The sequence below is a fragment of the Somniosus microcephalus genome, unplaced genomic scaffold (genome assembly GCF_052327205.1).
Source record: "Somniosus microcephalus isolate GS21.2 unplaced genomic scaffold, FLI_Smic_1.0 unresolved_chr9, whole genome shotgun sequence".
In the NCBI taxonomy this organism is placed as follows: Eukaryota; Metazoa; Chordata; class Chondrichthyes; order Squaliformes; family Somniosidae; genus Somniosus; species Somniosus microcephalus.
The window spans coordinates 22,555,236-22,576,275 of record NW_028225187.1 but is presented as its reverse complement, the minus strand read 5'-3'; the positions used below and the strand labels follow the sequence as shown (position 1 = coordinate 22,576,275).

Genomic DNA, 21,040 nt, shown 5'->3' with positions numbered 1-21,040 from the left:
CGGGTCTTTTTCCCGAGTGGCAGGCAGTGACTAGTGGGGTACCGCAGGGATCGGTCCTTGGACCCCAGCTATTCACAATATATATTAATGATCTAGACAAGGGAACTAGATGTAATATCTCGAAGTTTGCAGACGACACAAAGCTGGGTGGGCGTGTGTGCTGTGAGGAGGATGCCGAGAAACTCCAGGATGATTTGGGCAGGTTGGGTGATTGGGCAGAAGCATGGCAGATGCAATATAACGTGGATAAATGCGAGGTTATCCACTTTGGTGGCAAAAACAGGAAGGCAGATTATTATCTGAATGGCAATAGATTGGGAGAAGGGGAAGTGCAACGTGACCTGGGCGTCCTTGTGCACCAGTCGCTGAAGGTAAGCATGCAGGCGCAGCAGGCGGTTAAGAAGGCTAATGGTATGTTGGCCTTCGTAGTGAGAGGATTTGAGTACAGGAGCAAGGATGTCTTGCTGCAGTTGTACAGGGCCTTGGTGAGCCCACACCTTGAGTATTGTGTGCAGTTTTGGTCGCCTTATCTGAGGAAGGATGTTCTTGCCATTGAAGGAGTGCAGCGAAGATTCACCAGACTGATACCTGGGATGGCAGGAATGACGTATGAGGAGAGATTGGGTCGGTTGGGCTTGTTCTCGCTGGAGTTTAGAAGAATGAGAGGGGGTCGCATTGAAACGTATAAAATTCTGACAGGACTGGACAGATTAGATGCAGGAAGGATGTTCCTGGAGTTTATTTTTAGCCCTGTTAGAAAATGTAATAAATTTTTTCAAAAATTTAAATTATTGCTTATAATAGTTATTTCATGTAATAAATAGTTTATTTGAAAAATGAATTTTTAAATTTTTTTTGAAGATTTAGTGATGTTTTGGGGCTTATAATATTTATAGGTTTGACAGGTCTACTTATGAATGAAGCATTCCCGGCTACCATTGGCTCTCCGTGGCCCACGTGATCCCAGGGGACGCTTCGAACTAACTGCGCCCCTGGGATACGCAAGCACTGCGCGCCGACAGTTGGAGGAGGCCCAGGATCGGAATCCCACGCGGGCCCACAGCTCAACGGCCGGCGTGCTAGGTAAGTGCAGGTCGGGGGCTTGCACCCGCGGGAAGCCCCCGACCCGAATTTCTGGGCCATTGTTCCACCAATATGTCTGGGCAAACATTCAAAACATTTCGGGACTGTTTTCAGAACTGCAGTAAGCTTCACTCACGTGCCAGAATTATTTCAGTGGGTTGACTGGGAGAAGAGCGGATCCATCGACCCGACACCTGTAGCTGGTAGGAACACGTGTAGCTCCCTTGATTGCTGGTGCTCACATCTCGAATGGGATACGTGAGGGACTGTTGGTTTCTGGTGCTGTCAATGACAGCGATCGAGCCTCTTAACAGCTGAAACCGACTAGCTGAGGTACCAGCTGGGACTGTGCAGGTAATGGTGACTGTTTCGCCTGCCATATACACCGGATGTTCGGGACTCCTAGAGATCGTGGGCTGAGGCGGAAAACCTGAAAAGATAATAACCCAAATATCAGGTCCAGGAATCGTGCTTCTGAACTCCTAACAATCCAGCCCACACGTCTGTGCAACTGCGGGTTCTTCCCATATCAAGAGTAGTCCTTGAAATAGGTTCTACGGCCAATGCCAAACTCAGCTTTAGAAGTCTATTAACACATTTCCCTCGGTGCGGACAGGGTCAACATGGATTTACAAAAGGTAAATCGTTTTTGGAGGATGTAACAGGTAAAATAGATAAGGGAGAACCAGTGGATGTGGTGTATTTGGACTTTCAGAAGGCTTTCGATAAGGCCCCGCATAAGAGATTAGTGTGTAAAGTTAAGGCACAAGGGATTGGGGGCAAGGTGCTGACTTGGATAGGGAACTGGTTGTCAGACAGAAAGCAAAGAGTTGGAATAAACGGGTCTTTTTCCCGAGTGGCAGGCAGTGACTAGTGGGGTACCGGAGGGATCGGTCCTTGGACCCCAGCTATTCACAATATATATTAATGATCTAGACAAGGGAACTAGATGTAATATCTCGAAGTTTGCAGACGACACAAAGCTGGGTGGGCGTGTGTGCTGTGAGGAGGATGCCGAGAAACTCCAGGATGATTTGGGCAGGTTGGGTGATTGGGCAGAAGCATGGCAGATGCAATATAACGTGGATAAATGCGAGGTTATCCACTTTGGTGGCAAAAACAGGAAGGCAGATTATTATCTGAATGACAATAGATTGGGAGAAGGGGAAGTGCAACGTGACCTGGGCGTCCTTGTGCACCAGTCGCTGAAGGTAAGCATGCAGGCGCAGCAGGCGGTTAAGAAGGCTAATGGTATGTTGGCCTTCGTAGTGAGAGGATTTGAGTACAGGAACAAGGATGTCTTGCTGCAGTTGTACAGGGCCTTGGTGAGCCCACACCTTGAGTATTGTGTGCAGTTTTGGTCGCCTTATCTGAGGAAGGATGTTCTTGCCATTGAAGGAGTGCAGCGAAGATTCACCAGACTGATACCTGGGAAGGCAGGAATGACGTATGAGGAGAGATTGGGTCGGTTGGGCTTGTTCTTGCTGGAGTTTAGAAGAATGAGAGGGGGTCGCATTGAAACGTATAAAATTCTGACAGGACTGGACAGACTAGATGCAGGAAGGATGTTCCTGGAGTTTATTTTTAGCCCTGTTAGAAAATGTAATTAATTTTTTCAAAAATTTAAATTATTGTTTATAATAGTTATTTCATGTAATCTATAGTTTATTTTAAAAATGAATTTTTTAAAATTTATTTGAGGATTTAGTGATGTTTTGGGGCTTATAATATTTATAGGTTTGACAGGTCTACTTATGAATGAAGCATTCCTGGCTACCATTGGCTCTCCGTGGCCCACGTGATCCCAGGGGACGCTTCGAACTAACTGCGCCCCTGGGATACGCGAGCACTGCGCGCCGACAGTTGGAGGAGGCCCAGGATCGGAATCCCACGCGGGCCCACAGGTCAACGGCCGGCGCGCTAGGTAAGTGCATGTCGGGGGCTTGCACCCACGGGAAGCCCCCAACCAGAATTTCTGGGAAAGTATTTCACAAATATATCTGCGCAAACATTATGACATTTTCCGGGACCGTTTAAGGGAGTGTAAATATTACAGAACTGGGGTAAGAATCACTCACGTGTGAGAATTAGTTCAAAGGCAGGACTGGGAGAAGAACGGATCCATCGACCTGACACTTGTATCCGGTAGGAACACGTGTAGCTTCCTTCATTGCTGCTGGTGATATTTCTAATGAGATAGGTGAGGGATGGTTGGTTTCTGGTGCTGTCTAGGACGGAGATCGAGCCTTTAAACAACTGCAATTGGCCAGCTGAGGCACCAGGTAGGACTGTGCACTTAATGATGACTGATTCCCCTGTCACATATACCGGGTATTCAGGGCTCCTGGAGGTCCTGGGCTGGGGCGGAGGATCTGAAACGATAAAATCAGGAAATATCAACTCCAAACTTCCAAGAATTCTACACTTATGTGAACGTGGGACCTTTCCTGGTGTCCAAAGCATCCCTTGTCTCAGCATTCTATGACAACAACAACTTGTATTTCTATAGCGCCTTTAACGTAGTAAATCGTCCCGAGGCGCTGCACAGGAGTATTTCAAGACAAAAAAATGCGACATCGATCCACATAAGGATAAATTAGGGCAAGTGACCAAAAAGCTTGGCCAAAGAGCTAGGTTTTAAGGAGCGTCTTAAAAAAGGGAAGTGAGGTAGCGAGGCGGAGAGGTTTCGGCAGGGCCCAGGCAACAGAAGGCACGGCCGCCAATGATTGAGCGATTATAATCAGGGATGCTCAAGAGGGCAGAATTAGAGGAGCGCCGATATCTCGGGGGGTTGTGGGGCTGAAGGAGATTACAGAGATAGGGAGGGGGGCGAGGGCCATGGAGGGATTTGAACAGGAGGATGAGAATTGTAGGGGCTGGAGGAGGTTACAGAGATAGGGAGGGGGCGAGGGCCATGTAGGGATTTGATCAGGAGGATGAGAATTGTAGGGGCTGAAGGAGAGTACAGAGATAGGGAGGGGGGCGAGGGGCCATGGAGGGATTTGAACAGGAGGATGAGAATTGTAGGGGCTGGAGGAGGTTACAGAGATAGGGAGGGGGCGAGGGCCATGGAGGGATTTGAACAGGAGGATGAGAATTGTAGGGCTGGAGGAGGCTACAGAGATAGGGAGAGGGCGAGGGGCCGTGGAGGGATTTGAACAGGAGGATGAGAATTGTAGGGGCTGGAGGAGGTTACAGAGATAGGGAGGGGGCGAGGGGCCATGGAGGGATTTGAACAGGAGGATGAGAATTGTAGGGGCTGGAGGAGGTTACAGACATAGGGAGGGGGCGAGGGCCATGGAGGGATTTGAACAGGAGGATGAGAATTGTAGGGGCTGGAGGAGGTTACAGAGATAGGGAGAGGGCGAGGGGCCGTGGAGGGATTTGAACAGGAGGATGAGAATTGTAGGGGCTGGAGGAGGTTACAGAGATAGGGAGGGGGCGAGGGCCATGGAGGGATTTGAACAGGAGGATGAGAATTGTAGGGGCTGGAGGAGGTTACAGAGATAGGGAGGGGGCGAGGGCCATGGAGGGATTTGAACAGGAGGATGAGAATTGTAGGGGTTGGAGGAGGTTACAGAGATAGGGAGGGGGGCGAGGGGCCATGGAGGGATTTGAACAGGAGGAGCAGAATTGTCGGGCTGGAGGAGATTACAGAGATAGAGAGGGGGCGAGGGCCATGGAGGGATTTGAACAGGAGGATGAGAATAGTAGGGCTGGAGGAGATTACAGAGATAGGGAGGGGGCGAGGGCCATGGAGGGATTTGAACAGGAGGATGAGAATTGTAGGGCTGGAGGAGGTTACAGAGATAGGGAGGGGGCGAGGGGCCATGGAGGGATTTGAACAGGAGGATGAGAATTGTAGGGCTGGAGGAGGTTACAGAGATAGAGAGGGGGCGAGGGCCATGGAGAGATTTGAACAGGAGGATGAGAATTGTAGGGCTGGAGGAGGTTACAGAGATAGGGAGGGGGGTGAGGCCATGGAGGGATTTGAACAGGAGGATGAGAATTGTAGGGGCTGGAGGATGTTACAGAGATAGGGAGGGGGCGAGGGCCATGTAGGGATTTGAACAGGAGGATGAGAATTGTAGGGCTGGAGGAGGTTACAGAGATAGGGAGAGGGCGAGGACCATGGAGGGATTTGAACAGGAGGATGAGAATTGTAGGGGCTGGAGGAGGTTACAGAGATAGGGAAGGGCAAGGCCCATGGAGGGATTTGAACAGGAGGATGAGAATTGTAGGGCTGGAGGAGGTTACAGAGATAGGGAGGGGGGCGAGGGCCATGGAGGGTTTTCAACAGGAGGATGAGAATTGTAGGGCTGGAGGAGTTTACAGAGTTCGGGAGGGGGGCGAGGGGCCATGGAGTGACTTGAACAGGAGAATGAGAATTGTAGGGCTGGAGGAGGTTACAGGGATAGGGAGGGGGGCGAGGGCCATGGATGGTTTTGAACAGGAGGATGAGAATTGTAGGGCTGGAGGAGGTTACAGAGATAGGGAGGGGGTGAGGGCCATGGAGGGATTTGAACAGGAGGATGAGAATTGTAGGGCTGGAGGAGGTTACAGAGATAGGGAGGGGGCGAGGGCCATGGAGGGATTTGAACAGGAGGATGAGAATTGTAGGGCTGGAGGAGGTTACAGAGATAGGGAGGGGGCGAAGGCCATGGAGGGATTTGAACAGCAGGATGAGAATTGTGGGGCTGGAGGTGGTTACAGAGATAGGGAGGGGGCGAGGGCCATGGAGGGATTTGAAAACAAGGAAGAGAATTTTGAAATCGAGGCGCTGCTTAACCGGGAGCCAATGTAGGTCAGCGAGCACAGGGGGTGATGGGCGAGTGGGACTTGGTGCGAGTTAGGACATGGGCAGCCGAGTTCTGGATGACCTCAAGTTTACGTAGGGTGGAGTGTTGGAGGCCAGCCAGGAATGCGTTGGAACAGTCAGGTCTCGAGGTAACAAAGACATGGGTGAGCGCGAAACTTTGCTGGCCAGAACGCTGATCGCACTTGCATCAGTGCAGTTACTAGTATGATATTGTGGCTCTCCAGCATTTATTCAGTGGTGTAGTAAATGAATCATTTGAGATATGTTTCTTGCAGTTAGCCTGTTATAATCCCCAGCAAGCCATTGGAAACGAACAGTAATAATAATACAAGTCAGTAATAATATTAGATAATTCTCCGTCATCCTATTAACATTAATAATATATTGTTCTGATGATTCTGTTGATTAGTATCATTCTTTTAGAGAGAATTACATAGCATTCACAGCACAGAGATAGACCAATCGGTCCAACTGGTCTATGCCAGCCATTATTCTCTACATGAGCCTGTTCACAACCATTTCTTTCTACTCGTTGATGTAATAAAACTCACTACGCAGTTGGTTTGAGCATAAAGCAAGGCTTTAATCAACTTGTTTCAGAACATGTAAGTCTAGTTGTACTTCACTAGTTCCTTGTCTTACAAAATGTCCCTGGAAAGCTGGGGCCCACGCCCGAGTATTTATACTCCTTGGACGGCGCCACCAGCTGGCCGTCCAGCGTTAATTCATGAGTAGTTTCCTGATGATGAGATTTATAACACTCGTATCGGGATACTCTTCTATTCCGTTCTCACTCGTGTGATTATCAAACTTCCCCTGACATGCACCTTTGCTCATCCCCTCAAAAACATAGAAACATAGAAAAATAGGAGCAGGAGTCGGCCATTCGGCCCTTCGAGCCTGCTCCGCCATTCAATCTGATCATGGCTGATCATGTACCTCAATACCATATTCCCGCTCTCTCCCCATACCCCTTGATGCCTTTTGTGTCTAGAAATCTATCTATCTCCTTCTTAAATATATTCCGAGACTTGGCCTCCACAGCCTTCTGTGGTAGAGATATCCACAGGTTCACCACCCTCTGAGTGAAGAAATTTCTCCTCATCTCTGTCCTAAATGTCCTACCCCGTATCCTGAGACTGTGACCCCTCTTTCTAGACCCCCCAGCCAGGGAAAACATCCTCCCTGCATCCTGTCTGTCTAGCCCTGTCAGAAATTTACACGTTTCAATGAGATCCCCTCTCATTCTTCTAAATTCTAGTGAACACAGGCCTAGTCGACACAATCTCTCCTCATACGAGGGTTATGTGGGACACGACTGGCCTAATGGCCTCCCTCTGTGCTGTAAGTTACCATGAATCTATGAATTTGCAGAATTGTCCAGCGATTGCTAAAATTAATTTCAGTTATGGAGAAGTGTGAGGTGATGCCTTTTGGTAGAAAGTATAAGGAGGCCACGTTCAGCTTGGGAACTACTCCCTGTGGTAGCGAGTTGCACAATCTCACCAATTATTAATAAATAATATTCTGCTGACTTCCCTATTGGATTATTGGCGGCTATCTTCTATTCATGGCCCCAAGCATTGGTCTCCCCGGAACTGGTAATGAAAAACCTTCCTTATGTCTATCCTATCAAACTATTTCACAATACCTGGATTAGGTCACCCTTTAGCGTTTGGTTTTCGAGAGAAAAGAGACCCGACCTGTTCAGCATTTCCTGATCAGTAAGCCGCTCAGTTCTGGTAATGGCCCAGAAACTCGGGTCGGGGGCTTCCCGCGGGTGCACGCCCCCGACCTGCACTTACCTAGCGCGCCGGCCATTGAGCTGTGGGCCCGCGTGGGATTCCGATCTTGGACCTCCTCCAGCTGCCGGCGCTCAGTGCTTGCGTATCCCAGGGGCGCAGTTAGTTTGAAGCGTCCCCTGGGATCACGTGGGCCATGGAGAGCCAATGGTAGTAGGGAATGCTTCATTCATAAGTTTGACAGGAAGGGCTGTCAAACCTATAAATACTATAAGCCCCAAAACATCACTAAATCTTCAAATATTTTTTTTTACGTCACATTTTTAATTTAACTATAAATTACATAAAATAACTATTTTAAACAATAATTTAAATTTTGGAAAAAATTAATTACATTTTCTAACAGGGCTAAAAATATACTTACCTTTCTTTAAAGTATTCAAAAATAATAAACCTGTGGAAAAAACGTTTTACTTTTAAATAATTCACCACTTACCTTGTTAAAAGCAGGCCTTGCGCCTGCTTTTTACATGTGTAACTGCTGGAGACTTACCCTCCCGGAGAAACCTGTAAAAAAAACGGAAGTTCCAGGCGCACGCGCTGCCTCTCCGGCGCACGCGTTCCACCTCTGAACCCCTTCCTTTAAGGGAACGGAAGTTCCGGTTTCCTGCGCATGCGCAGTGCATGCACGGACCCGGCACTTCCATTGGGCTTACGGGTGAGTACCCCGTGTGTACTCACCCGTGGAGACCCGAATTTCTGCCTCTACATACTTTGTTTTAATAGTGCGGAGACCAGAACTGAGCAGAGTACTCCAAGTATGGTCCAACCAAGGTTCGATACAAGCTGAGTATAACGTCTCTCTTTTTCAGTTATATCCCTCTACAAAAGGGACTCCATTGTTTTGTTTGCTCTTCATATGATGTTATTATTAGTATTAATGGCCCAGAAACTTGTGTCCCCACGAGTGAGTACGCACGGGGTACTCACCCGTAGGCCCAATGGAAGTGTCGGTTTCGTGCATGCACTGCGCATGCCCGGGAAACCGGCACTTCCATTCCCCTGAAAGAAGGGGTTCAGAGGTCGAACGCGTGCGCAGGAAAGGCAGCACGTGCGCATCGAACTTACGTATTTTTTGCAGGTTTTCCCTGGAGAGTAAGTCTCCAGGAGTTACACATATAAAAAGCAGTCGCAAGTCATGCTTTTTACAAGGTAAGTGGTGAATTAATTAAAATTAAAACATTTTTTCCACAGGTTTATTATTTTTAAATACTTTAAAGAAAGTTAAGTTAATTTTTAGCCCCGTTAGAAAATAAAATTATTTTTTTCAAAAATTTAAATTATTGTTTAAAATAGTTATTTCATGTAATTTATAGTTATTTTAAAAATGTGATGTTTTTTTAAAATTTATTTGAGGTTTTAGTGATGTTTTGGGGCTTATAGCATTTATAGGTTTGACAGCCCTTCCTGTCAAACTTATGAATGAAGCATTCCCTGCTACCATTGGCTCTCCATGGCCCACGTGATCCCAGGGGACGCTTTGAACTAACTGCGCCCCTGGGATACGCGAGCACTGCGCGCCGGCAGCTGGAGGAGGCCCAGGATCGGAATCCCATGCAGGCCCACAGCTGAACGGCTGGCACGCTAGGTAAGTGCAGGTCGGGGGCTTGCACCCGCGGGAAGCCCCCGACCCGAATTTCTGGGCCATTATACGTTTCTGCTATAATTGATTTGTGAATCTGTCCTTCTCGAAGCCATTGCTCCTCTGTTGTATTTAGAATGTTATTTCCCAAGCTGAACATGGCCTCCTTATAATTCTGACCGAGATGCATCAACTCACACTTAACTGTCTTGAAATCCAATTGCCAATTGCTGGCCAATTCTGCATATTCATAGATTCATAGAAACTCACAATACAGAAGTAGGCCATTTGGCCAGTCGTGTCTGAGCTTGCTCTTTGAAATAGCATTCTGCTTTAGTCCCACACACTCTGCACCCTTTGCATAACCCTATAAGTCCCTCTTCCTCAAACCAGTCCAACTTCTGTCTCAATTTATTTCTGGAATCAGCTTGTTCCGCCTTTTCGGGACAGATCATTCAATATCCTCAAAAATCTCTGAATGAAAAAGGATTCACAGTGGCTCATAGAAACATCGAAACATAGAAGATAGGAGCAGGAGTAGGCCATTTGGCCCCTCGAGCCTGCTCCGCCATTCAATGAGATCATGGCTGATCATCCAAATTCAGTACCCTGTCCCTGCCTTCTCCACATAGCCCTTGATCCCTTTAGCCTTAAGAAATATATCCAACTGCTTCTTGAATATATTTAATGAATTGGCCTCTACTGTCTTCTGTGGTAGAGAATTCCACAGGTTCACCACTCTCTGGGTGAAGAAATTCCTCCTCATCTCAGTCCTAAATGGCTTACCCCTGGTTCTGGAATCCCCGGCCATCGGGAACATCTTTCCTGCATCTAGTCTGTCTAGTCCTGTTAGAATTTTATAAGTTTCAATGAGATCCCCTCTCATTCTTCTAAATTCTTCTAAACTTCAGCGAGTATAGCTCAGTTGGTAGCACACTCACCTGAGTCAGAAGGTTGTGTGTTCATAGTCCCACGCCAGGGACTTGAGCACAACAAGCTAGGCTGTCACTCCAGTGCAGTACTGAGGGAGTGCTGCACTATTGGAGGTGCCGTCTTTCGGACGAGACATTAAACCCAGGCCCCGTCTGTTCTCTCAGGTGGACATCAATGATCCCATGGCAATATTTCAAAAAAGAGTAGGGGAGTTATCCCCGGTGTCCTGGCAAATATTTCTCAATCAACCGACATAACAAAAACATGTTATACGGTCATTTTCACATTGCTGTTTGTGGGAGCTTGCTGTGCGCAAATTGGCAGCCACCTTACAAGAATGACTCCACTTGTTTGGCTGTAAAGCACATTGAGACGTCCGGTGGTCCTGAAAGGCGCTATATAAATGCAAGTCTTTTTTTACTTTTCTTTCATCTCCCCCCCCCTAGATCCATTGGCACTCATTTTTAATCTATGACTTCTGGATATTGGCCCACTCGCCGGAGCGAATAGTCTTCGTAGCGAGAGGGTTCGAGTACAGGAACAAGGATGTCTTGCTGCAGTTGTGCAGGGCCTTGGTGAGACCACACCTTTGGAGTATTGTGTGCAGTTTTGGTCGTCTTATCTGAGGAAGGATGTTCTTGCCATGGAGGGAGTGCAGCGAAGATTCACCAGACTGATACCTGGGATGGCAGGAATGACGTATGAGGAGAGATTGGGTCGATTGGGCTTATACTCGCTGGAGTTTAGAAGAATGAGAGGAGATCTCATTGAAACTAATAAAATTCTGACAGGACTAGACAGACTAGATGCAGGAACGATGTTCCCGATGGTCGGGGAGTCCAGAACCAGGGGTCACAGTCTAAGGATAAGGGGTAAGCCATTTAGGACAGAGATGAGGAGGAATTTCTTCACCCAGAGAGTGGTGAACCTGTGGAATTCTCTACCACAGAAGGCAGTAGAGGCCAATTCATTAAATATATTCAAGAAGGAGTTGGATATATTTCTTAAGGCTAAAGGGATCAAGGGATATGGGGAGAAAGCAGGGACAGGGTACTGAGTTTGGATGATCAGCCATGATCTCATTAAATGGCGGAACAGGCTCGAGGGGCCGAATGGCCTACTCCTGCTCCTAGCTTCTATGTTTCTATGTTTCTTTTCACTACTTACCCTCTCAAAACCTCTCATCATTTTGTAAACCTCTATTAGCTCACCTCTTAAACTTCTCTGTTCCAAGGGAGAACAGTCCTAACTTGACCAACATCTCCTCATATCTGAGTCCCTCTTCCTTTTTAACATCTCGACAAAGTGTCTCTGTAGCATTTCTAAGGCCTTTATGTCTTTTCTAGAGCGTAGGTTAGAGCATTGTCTACAATACGCCGGCTGAGGGAAAACCAGTGATTTATAAAGTTCTAGAATGATCTCTTTGCTCTTACATAATATTCCTCTATTATAAATCCAATTCGCACATATGCTTTATTAACCACCTTATTAACTTGTTCATATATCCTTAAATGTGGCATGACATCAAGGTAACTCTGCTAATATACACTTCTAAAAAATCATGCCATTTACATTATAATGGCCCAGAAATTCGGGTCAGGGACTTCCCGCGGGTGCAAGCCCCCGACCTGCACTTACCTAGCGCGCTGGCCGTTGAGCTGTGGGCCCGTGTGGGATTCCGATCCTGGGGCTCCTCCAACTGCCGGCGCGCAGTTCTCGCGTATCCCAGGGGCGCAGTTAGTTCGAAGCGTCCCCTGGGATCACGTGGGCCATGGAGAGCCAATGGTAGCAGGGAATGCTTCATTCATACGTTTGACAGGAAGAGCTGTCAAACCTATAAATACTATAAGCCCCAAAACATCACTAAATCTTCAAATAAATTTTAAAAAATCACATTTTTAAAATAAACTATAAATTACATAAATTAAACAATAATTTAAATTTTTGAAAAAAATAACTTTATTTTCTAACGGGGCTAAAAACAAACTTTCCTTTCTTTAAAGTATTTAAGAATAATAAACCTGTGGAAAAAATGTTTTAATTTTAATTAATTCACCACTTACCTTGTTAAAAGCCGGCCTTGCGCCTGCTTTTTATACGTGTAACGTCTGGAGACTTACCCTCCCGGGAAAACCTGTAAAAAAAACGTAAGTTCGATGCGCACGCGCTGCCTCCCCAGCGCATGCGTTCGGCCTGTGAACCCCTTCGTTCAGGGGAACGGAAGTGCCGGTTTCCCGCGCATGCGCAGTGCATGCAGGAATCCGGCACTTCCACTGGGCTTACGGTGAGTACCCCGTGCGTACTCACCCGTGGAGACCCGAATTTCTGGGCCATTGTCTTTCTATATTAGTCCTCCAAAAGTGCGTCACATAAGAACAAAATAAATCAGAGCAGGAGTCGGCCATTCAGCCCCTAGAGTCTGCTCCGCCATTCAGTAAGATCATGGCTGATCTTTTACCTCATCTCCACTTTCCTGCACTATCTCCACATCCCTTGATTCCCTTAATATCCAAAAATCTATCGATCTCGGCCTTGAATATACTCAACGACTGAGCCTCCACAGCCCTCTGGGGTGGAGAATTCCAAAGATTCACCACCCTCTGAGTGAAGAAATTCCTCCTCATCTCAGACCTAAATGGCCGACCCCTTATTCTGAGACTGTGACCCCTGGTTCTAGACTCCCCAGCCAGGGGAAACATCCTCCCTGCATCTACCCTGTCAAGCCCTGTACAAATATTGCATGTTTCAATGAGATCAACTCTCACTCTTCTAAACTCTAGAGAATATAGGCCTAGTCTACTCAATCTCTCCTCATAGGACAATCCCCCCCATCCCAGGAACCAGTCTGGTGAACCTTCGTTGCACTCCCTCTATGGTAAGTATATCCTTCCTTAGGTAAGGTGACCAAAACTGTACACAGTACTCCAGGTGTGATCTCACCAAGGCCCTAAATAATTGCAGTAAGACGTCTTTACTCTTATACTCAAATCCTCTTGTAATAAAGGCCAACATACCACTTTCTTTCCTAATTGCTTGCTGTACCTTCTTGTTAACTTTCAGTGATTCGTGTACTAGGACACCCAGGTCCCTCTGAAAACAAACATTTCCCAATCTCTCACCATTTAAAAGGGACTCTGATTTTCTATTTCTCCTACCAAAGTGGATAACTTCACATTTCTCCACATTGTATTCCATTTGCCATGTTCTTGCCCACTCACTTAGCCTGCCTATATCTCCTTGAAGCCTCCTTGCATCCTCCTCACAACTTACATTTCCACCCAGCTTTGTATCATCAACAAACTCCGATATATTACATTTGGTCCCCTCATCCAAATCATTGATGTAGATTGTGAATAGCTGAGGCCCAAGCACTGATCCTTGCGGTACCCCACAAGTTACAGCCTGCCCACCCGAAAATGACCCGTTTATTCCTACTCTCTGTTTTCTGTCCATTAACCAATCCTCAATCCATGCTAGTATATTACCCCCAATCCCATGAGACCTAATTTTTTTAATAACCTCTTGTGTGGCACCTTATCGAAAGCCTTCTGAAAATCCAAATCCACCACATCCCCTGGTTCCCCCATATCTATTCTACAACTGCAAAAATCTCTAACAGATTCCTCAAACATGATTTCCTTTTCTTAAATCCGTGTTGACTGTGCACAATCCTATTTCATTTTCTATTAGCCCTGCTACCACATCCTTAATAATAGATTCAAGCATTTCCCCTACTACTGATGTCAGGCTATCTGGCCTGCAGTTCCTCATTTTCTCTCTACATTTGCTACCTTCCATTCTGTGGGAGCCGTTCTAGAATCAATGGAATTCTGGGAGGTGACAACCATTACATCATCTGTTTCTATAGCCACCGCATTCAATTCCGTTGGATGTAGGCCATCAGGTCCAAGGGATTTAGCGGCTTTCAGTCCCATTAATATTTCCAGTACTATATTTTTACTAATGCTAATTTCTTTCAGTTCCTCATTCTCGCCAGACCCTTGGTTATCCATTATTTCCGAGAGGTTATTTTGCGTCTTCTTCCGCGAAGACAGAGACAAAGTATTTGTTTAATTTCTCTCCCATTTCCTTATTCCCCATTATAATTTCACCTGTCTCAGCCTGTAAGGGACCCACATTTACTTGCGCTAATCTTTTCCTTTTCACATACCTATAGAAGCTTTTACAGTCTGTGTTTATGTCTCTCACTAGTTTACTCTCATACTCTACTTTCACTTTCTTTATCAATTTCTTGGCTGAATTCTAACATCATAGAAACATAGAAGATAGGAGCAGGAGTAGGCCATTCAGCCCCTCGAGACTGCTCCTCCATTCAATGAGATCATGGCTGATCATCCAAATTCAATACCCTGTCCCTGCTTTCTCTCCATACCCCTTGATCCCTTTAGCCTTAAGAAATATATCCAACTCCTTCTTGAATATATTTAATGAATTGGCCTCTACTGCCTTCTGTGGTAGAGAATTCCACAGGTTCACCACTCCCTGGGTGAAGAAATTCCTCCTCATCTCTGTCCTAAATGGCCCACCCCTTATCCTTAGACTGTGACCCCTGGTTCTGGACACCCCGACCATCGCGAACATCCTTCCTGCATCTAGTCTGTCCAGTCCTGTCAGAATTTTATAAGTTTCAATGAGAACCCCTCTCATTCTCCTAAACTCCAGCGAGTATAAACCCAATCTCTCCTCATACGTCCCAAGTATCAGTCTGGTGAATCTTCGCTGAACTCCTTCCATGGCAAGAACATCCTTCCACTCCTCAAGCATACTACACTTTTTGGAAACATTATAATCCTCTTCCTTTAATCTAATACTATCTTTAGCTTCTCTTATCAGTCACGGTTGGACGACTTTTCCTGTGGGTTCTTTTTTGCCTTAAAGGAATGTATATTTGTTGCAAATTATGTATTAATTCTTTAAATGCTTGCCATTGCTTGTCTACTGTCATAGTTTAACGTAATTTCCCAATCTACCTTAGTCAACTCACCCCGTTGCTTAGGTTTAAGAACCCTAGTTTCGGATTTAACTAAATCACTTCCAAACTCAATATAAAATTCTATCATATTATGATCACTCTTCCCTAAAGGCCCCTTTACTACAAGTTTATTAATTAACCCTTTTTCCTTGCTCAATGCTAGATCTAAAATATCCTGTTCCCTAGTTGGTTCCTCAACATACTGATCCAGAAAAATATCTTGTATAAATTCTATGAATTCGTCCTCCACACTATTAATGCAAATTTGATTTGCCCAGTCTATATGTAGATTGAAGTCCCCCATGATTACTGTATTACCCTTGTTACATGCACCTCTAATTTCCTGATTTATACTCTGCCCTACATTACAACTACTGTGTGGGGGCCTACAAACAATTCCCACCAATGTTTCCTGCCCCTTGCTGTTTCTTAGCTCCACCCAAACTGATACTTCTTCTCGATTCTCCGAGATAATATCCTTTGTCTCTACAATCTTTATCCCATCCTTTATTATCAGGGCTACCCCTCCTGCTTTTCCATTTTGCCTATCTCTTCTAAAAGTTAAGTATCCTGGAATATTTAGTTCCCAACCTTGGCCACCTTGCAACCAAATCTCAGTAACGGCTATTAGATCACTTCTATTAATTTCTATCTGCACTATTAATTTTTCTGTTTTGTTGTCAATACTTCGCACATTCAGATATAGGGCCTTTAGCTTTGACTTATTTCTATTTTTCCCTGATGTCACCTTAGTCATTGATGCCTTGTTACCTTTGTTACTCTCTCTGTCCCTTCCTGACCCACGCTGCTTACTTTTACCCAAAACTCTACTCTGCTCTCGAGCCTTGACATTTCTCTTGCTGCTTTTAAATTTACTCTTTCCTGAATCCTCCCAGCCGATCTTCATTAGTTTGAAGCCCTGTCCACTGCCCTAGTTATTCGGTTCGCCAGGACACTGGTCCCAGCCCAGTTTAAGTGGAGCCCTTCCCAACGGAACAGCTCCCTCTTTCTCCAGCACTGGTGCCAGGGCCCCACGAACTGAAACCCCTTCCTCCCACATCATTCTTTGAGCCGCACATTTCAACCTCTAATCTGTTTGTCCCTATGCCTATTTGCACGTGGCTCAGGTAACAATCCAGAGATTATTACTTTTATAGAAACATAGAAGATAGGAGCAGGAGTAGGCCAGTCAGCCCCTCGAGCCTGCTCCGCCATTCAATGCGATCATGGCTGATCATCCAAATTCATTACCTTGTCCCTGCCTACTCACCATATCCCTTGATCGCTTTAGCATTAATATATCCAACTTCTTCTTGAATATATTTAATGAATTGGCCCCTACTGCCTTTTTTGGTAGAGAATTCCACAGGTTCACCACTCTCTGGGTGAAGAAATTCCTCCCCATCTCTGTCCTAAATGACTTACCCCCTATCCTTAGACTGTGTCCCCTGGTTCTGGACTCCCCGACCATCAGGAACATCCTTCCTGCATCTAGTCTGTCTAGTCCTGTTAGAATTTTAGAAGTTTCGATGAGATTCCCCTCTCATTCTTCTAAACTCCAGCGAGTACCAGCCCAATCGACCCAATCTCTCCTCATACGTCATTCCTGCCATCCCAGGTATCAGCCTGGTGAATCTTCGCTGCACTCATTCCATGGCAAGAACATCCTTCCTCAGATAAGGCGATCAAAACTGTACACAATACTCAAGATGTGGTCTCACCAAGGCCCTGTACAACTGCAGCAAGTCATCCTTGTTCCTGCACTTAAACCCTCTCGCTATGAAGGGCAACATACCATTTGCCTTCTTAACCGCCTGCTGCACCTGCATGCTTACCTTCAGTGACTGGTCCACAAGGACGCCCAGGTCTCATTGCACTTCCCCTTCTCCCAATCTATTGCCATTCAGATAATAATCTGCCTTCCTGTTTTTGACACCAAAGTGGATAACCTCGCATTTATCCACATAATACTGCATCTGCCATGCTTCTGCCCAATCACCCAACCTGTCCAAATCATACTGGAGTTCCTCGGCATCCTCCTCACAACACACACGCCCACCCAGCTTTTTGTCGTCTGCAAACTTGGAGATATAACATCTAGTTCCCTCATCCAGATCATTAATATATATTGTGAATTTTGAGGTTCTGTTTTCTAAATTTGAATCTAGCTCCTCAAACTCACACAGCAGAACCTCATTCCTGGTTCTACCTATTCCGTTCCTACGTGGACCACGACAACTGGATCCTCCCCCTCACTCTCCAAGTTCTTCTTCAGCCACGAGTAGATATCCGTAACCAAGGCACCGGGCTTGCAACACACCCTTTGGTACTCTGTTTCACGGCTGCAGGGATCAGTGTCGACCCCCTGACTACACTGTCCCCTACCACTACAACATCCCTTTCTTCTCCCTCAACTTGAATGGCCCCCTGTACCACGGTGCTGTGGCCAGTTTGCCAATCCTCCCTGCACTCCGTTGCCTCATCCATACAGGTAGAAAGAACCTCGTACCTGTTGGACAAGGTCAAGGGCTGAGGCTCCTCCATCACTAAATCATGGTGGATCATCCAAATTCAGTACCCGGTCCCTGCCTTCTCCCCATATCCCTTGATCCCTTTAGCCTTAAGAAATAGATCTAACTCCTTCTTGAATATATTTCATGAATTGGCCTCTACTGCCTTCTGTGGTAGAGAATTCCACAGGTTCACCACTCTCTGGGTGAAGAAATTCCTCCTCATCTCTGCCCTAAATGGCTTACCCCTTATCCTTCGACTGTGACCCCTGGTTCTGGACTCCCCCGCCATTGGGAACATCCTTCCTGCATCTAGTTTGTCTAGTCCTGTCACACGCTCCTTCACTTCACACGTCTTTGCATTGAACTCCATCTGTCATGCTTCTTTACATTTCATCCCAGTCTAAGTCGCTTATATACATTGTAATGAGCAGTGCCCCCAAAGCTGATCGTTGGGGAACACTATTGGAAGTGTAAGGTTCGCAAAATTTGAAAAAATTTCGACAGCCCCCGAATATTACTTGATTAAAGAAAACCTGGATGGAATGTACCTTAAAAACCCAGGGCATCAAAGATGGCTGCCAGGCCTCGTGGCAAAAGAGAAAGACAGCCTGTCTGAACATCTCCCATCACTGACTGAAGTACTTGAGGTACTTAAACTGTCAATCAACTGCGGTTTAGGAAGTTCAACATCGAACAAAGGATTGTTTGTTTACAAGCTCTCAACAGTGTTGACTCAATGGCTTAAGCACTTGAAGCTGTCAATCAATTGCGGTGGGACTGCAACCGCAGGACAATGGGTTGTTTACAAAACACTTGAGTACTGTTTACCGAACACTTAAGCTTTGTTTACCCAGCACTTGAGAAATCAGTGGGACATTTCAAACTGAACAGCTCTGCTCACAAACCAGTCAAACGAATGGGAAACGCATTCAAACCCATTACAGTCAATGGGGACAGATTGGTCCCTTTTGTGTGAGCCCACATACATCCAGATTTGGGTGCGAAGATAAGGGCTCCCAAATGGGGTATAAAGATAGTCCCACAGGAAGCCATTCTCGCGCTCTCTCTCTCTGCCACCTCGCCTTCGTGCCCTGCTTACCAGAAGAACAGCTCAGCAGCCCACCCAAAGAAGTGGAATACCAGCAGTTACTTTTGAATTACTGGGGTATCTCTACTTCGGGGCGGTGAAGAATTCAAGGCAGGTCGCAGGGGCACGGAGCAGGCATTTACCGGTGAGCATATACTTTCTGGCCCATTACAAGGCAACCTAGATAGGTATAAGGGGTGGGAATTAAAGGGGAATTTCATTAAAATTGTCATTTTTAGTCAATTTTCCCTCGATGTGTCCGTTTCTCCCCCCCGTTAAGTAAAAGTGTGTTGTATTCATAATTATTTTCACTCTACAGCAATTTATTCTTTAGTTTTAATAAACGTTGGTCTTCTTTGCACCCAACCATGAGTCTCCTTTTGTCTATATCGCTACTGAAATAAGTCCGGCGGTCAGAACCAGAAAGGGAAGCGATTCGAAACCACGCGGGGCCTGGAGCAGCTCAGATACACCTGACTGGCCAGACAATAAACCCAAAACCAAATACTCCCTTTCTACAAAAGCCACCACCCAGTTTGAGAAACATGCATCCACCAACCAGACTGTGCTTCCTGTCACTAAGTCAATCCCGTATCCATACAGCCACCTTCCACTTAATTCCATGGGCAAACATTCAAAACATTTCGGAACCGTTTTAGAAAATGTAAATACAGGAAACTCTCGATTTACTGGCACCTAAATAACCAGAACTCTCTGTTAAACGGCAAAATTCAGGAGTAGGTTCAGGTAAGTTTTACTTCATATTAGTGGCCGTTCCTGGATCTGTGGCCATGTAACCGGGGTTCCTGCACTTGCTGCTAAGCAACAGGGATGCTTGGTCTGTGGCCGGAGTTCCTGCACCTGTTGCTTAGCAACAGGGAAGCCTGGATTTGTTGCTGTGTACAGAGCTCTCGTACCTTTTAACTATACCTCTCAGTAATCCGGACATTTTGATAAACTGGCACCATGCCGGTCCCGTCGTTGCTGGATAAAAAAGAATTTCCTGTATTACAGAATTGCAGCAAGTCTCACTCACGTGTGAAAATTATTTCAATGGGATGACTCGGAGAAGAACGGATCCATCGACCTGACACCTGTGTCTGGTAGGAACACGTGTAGTTCCCTTGACTGCTGCTGGTGACCTCCGTAATGAGATAGGTGAGGGATTGTTGGTTGCTGGTGCTGTCTGTGACCGAGATCGTGTTTTTTCGCAACTGAAATCGACCGTCTGAGACACCACGTGGAACTGTGCACTTAATGGTGACTGATTCTCTTGGCAAATATACCGGGTAGTCAGGGCTCCTGGTGATCGTGGGCTGAGTTGGAAGATCTGAAACAATAAAATTGGAAAGCTCAATTGCAACGATCGTTCCTTTGAGTTCTGTGAGGAGGTTGCCGAGAAACTCCAGGATGATTTGGACAGGTTGGGTGATTGGGCAGAAGCATGGCAGATGCAATATACCGCGGATAAACGCGAAGTTATCCACTTTGGTGTCAAAAACAGGAAGGCAGATTATTATCTGAACGGCAATAGATTGGGAGAAGGGGAAGTGCAATGAGACCTGGGCATCCTTGTGCACCAGTCACTGAAGGAAAGCATGCAGGTGCAGCAGGCAGCTAAGAAGGCAAATGGTATGTTGGCCTTCGTAGCGAGAGGGTTTGAGGACAGGAACAAGGATGTCTTGCTGCAGTTGTACAGGGCCTTGGTGAGACCACATCTTGAGTATTGTGTGCAGTTTTGGTCGCCTTATCTGAGGAAGGATGTTCTTGCCATGGAAGGATTTCAGCGAAGATTCACCAGGTGGATACCTGGGATGGCAGGAACGACGTATGAGGAGAGATTGGGTCGATTGGGCTTGTACTCGTTGGAGTTTAGAAGAATGAGAGGGGATCTCATTGAAACTTATAAAATTCTAACAGGACTAGAAAGACTAGATGCTGGAAGGATGTTCGCGATGGTGGGGGAGTCCAGAACCAGGGGTCACAGTCTAAAGATAAGGGGTAAGCCATTTAGGAATGAGATGAGGAGGAATTTCTTCACCCAGGGAGTGGTGAACCTGTGGAATTCTCTACCAAAGAAGGCAGTTGAGGCCAATTCATTAAATATATTCAAGAAGGAGTTGGATATATTTCTTAAGGCTAAAGGGATCAATGGATATGGGGAGAAAGCAGGGACAGGGTACTGCATTTGGATGATCAGCCATGATCTCATTAAATGGCGGAGCAGG

General features: G+C 46.2%; 1 protein-coding gene across 1 annotated transcript in view; it reads right to left on the bottom strand.

The window, feature by feature from the left end:
• Positions 1–21,040, bottom strand: part of LOC147084915 (uncharacterized) — a 91,961-nt gene that overhangs the window by 24,852 nt on the left and 46,069 nt on the right. Inside the window, exons 8-10 of the mRNA XM_085979370.1 lie at positions 19,849–20,142; positions 3,162–3,455; positions 1,220–1,513 (exon numbers count right to left, since the gene is read on the bottom strand). Coding sequence (XP_085835496.1) covers positions 1,220–1,513; positions 3,162–3,455; positions 19,849–20,142 — 882 coding nt within the window. The remainder of the gene's footprint in view (positions 1–1,219; positions 1,514–3,161; positions 3,456–19,848; positions 20,143–21,040) is intronic.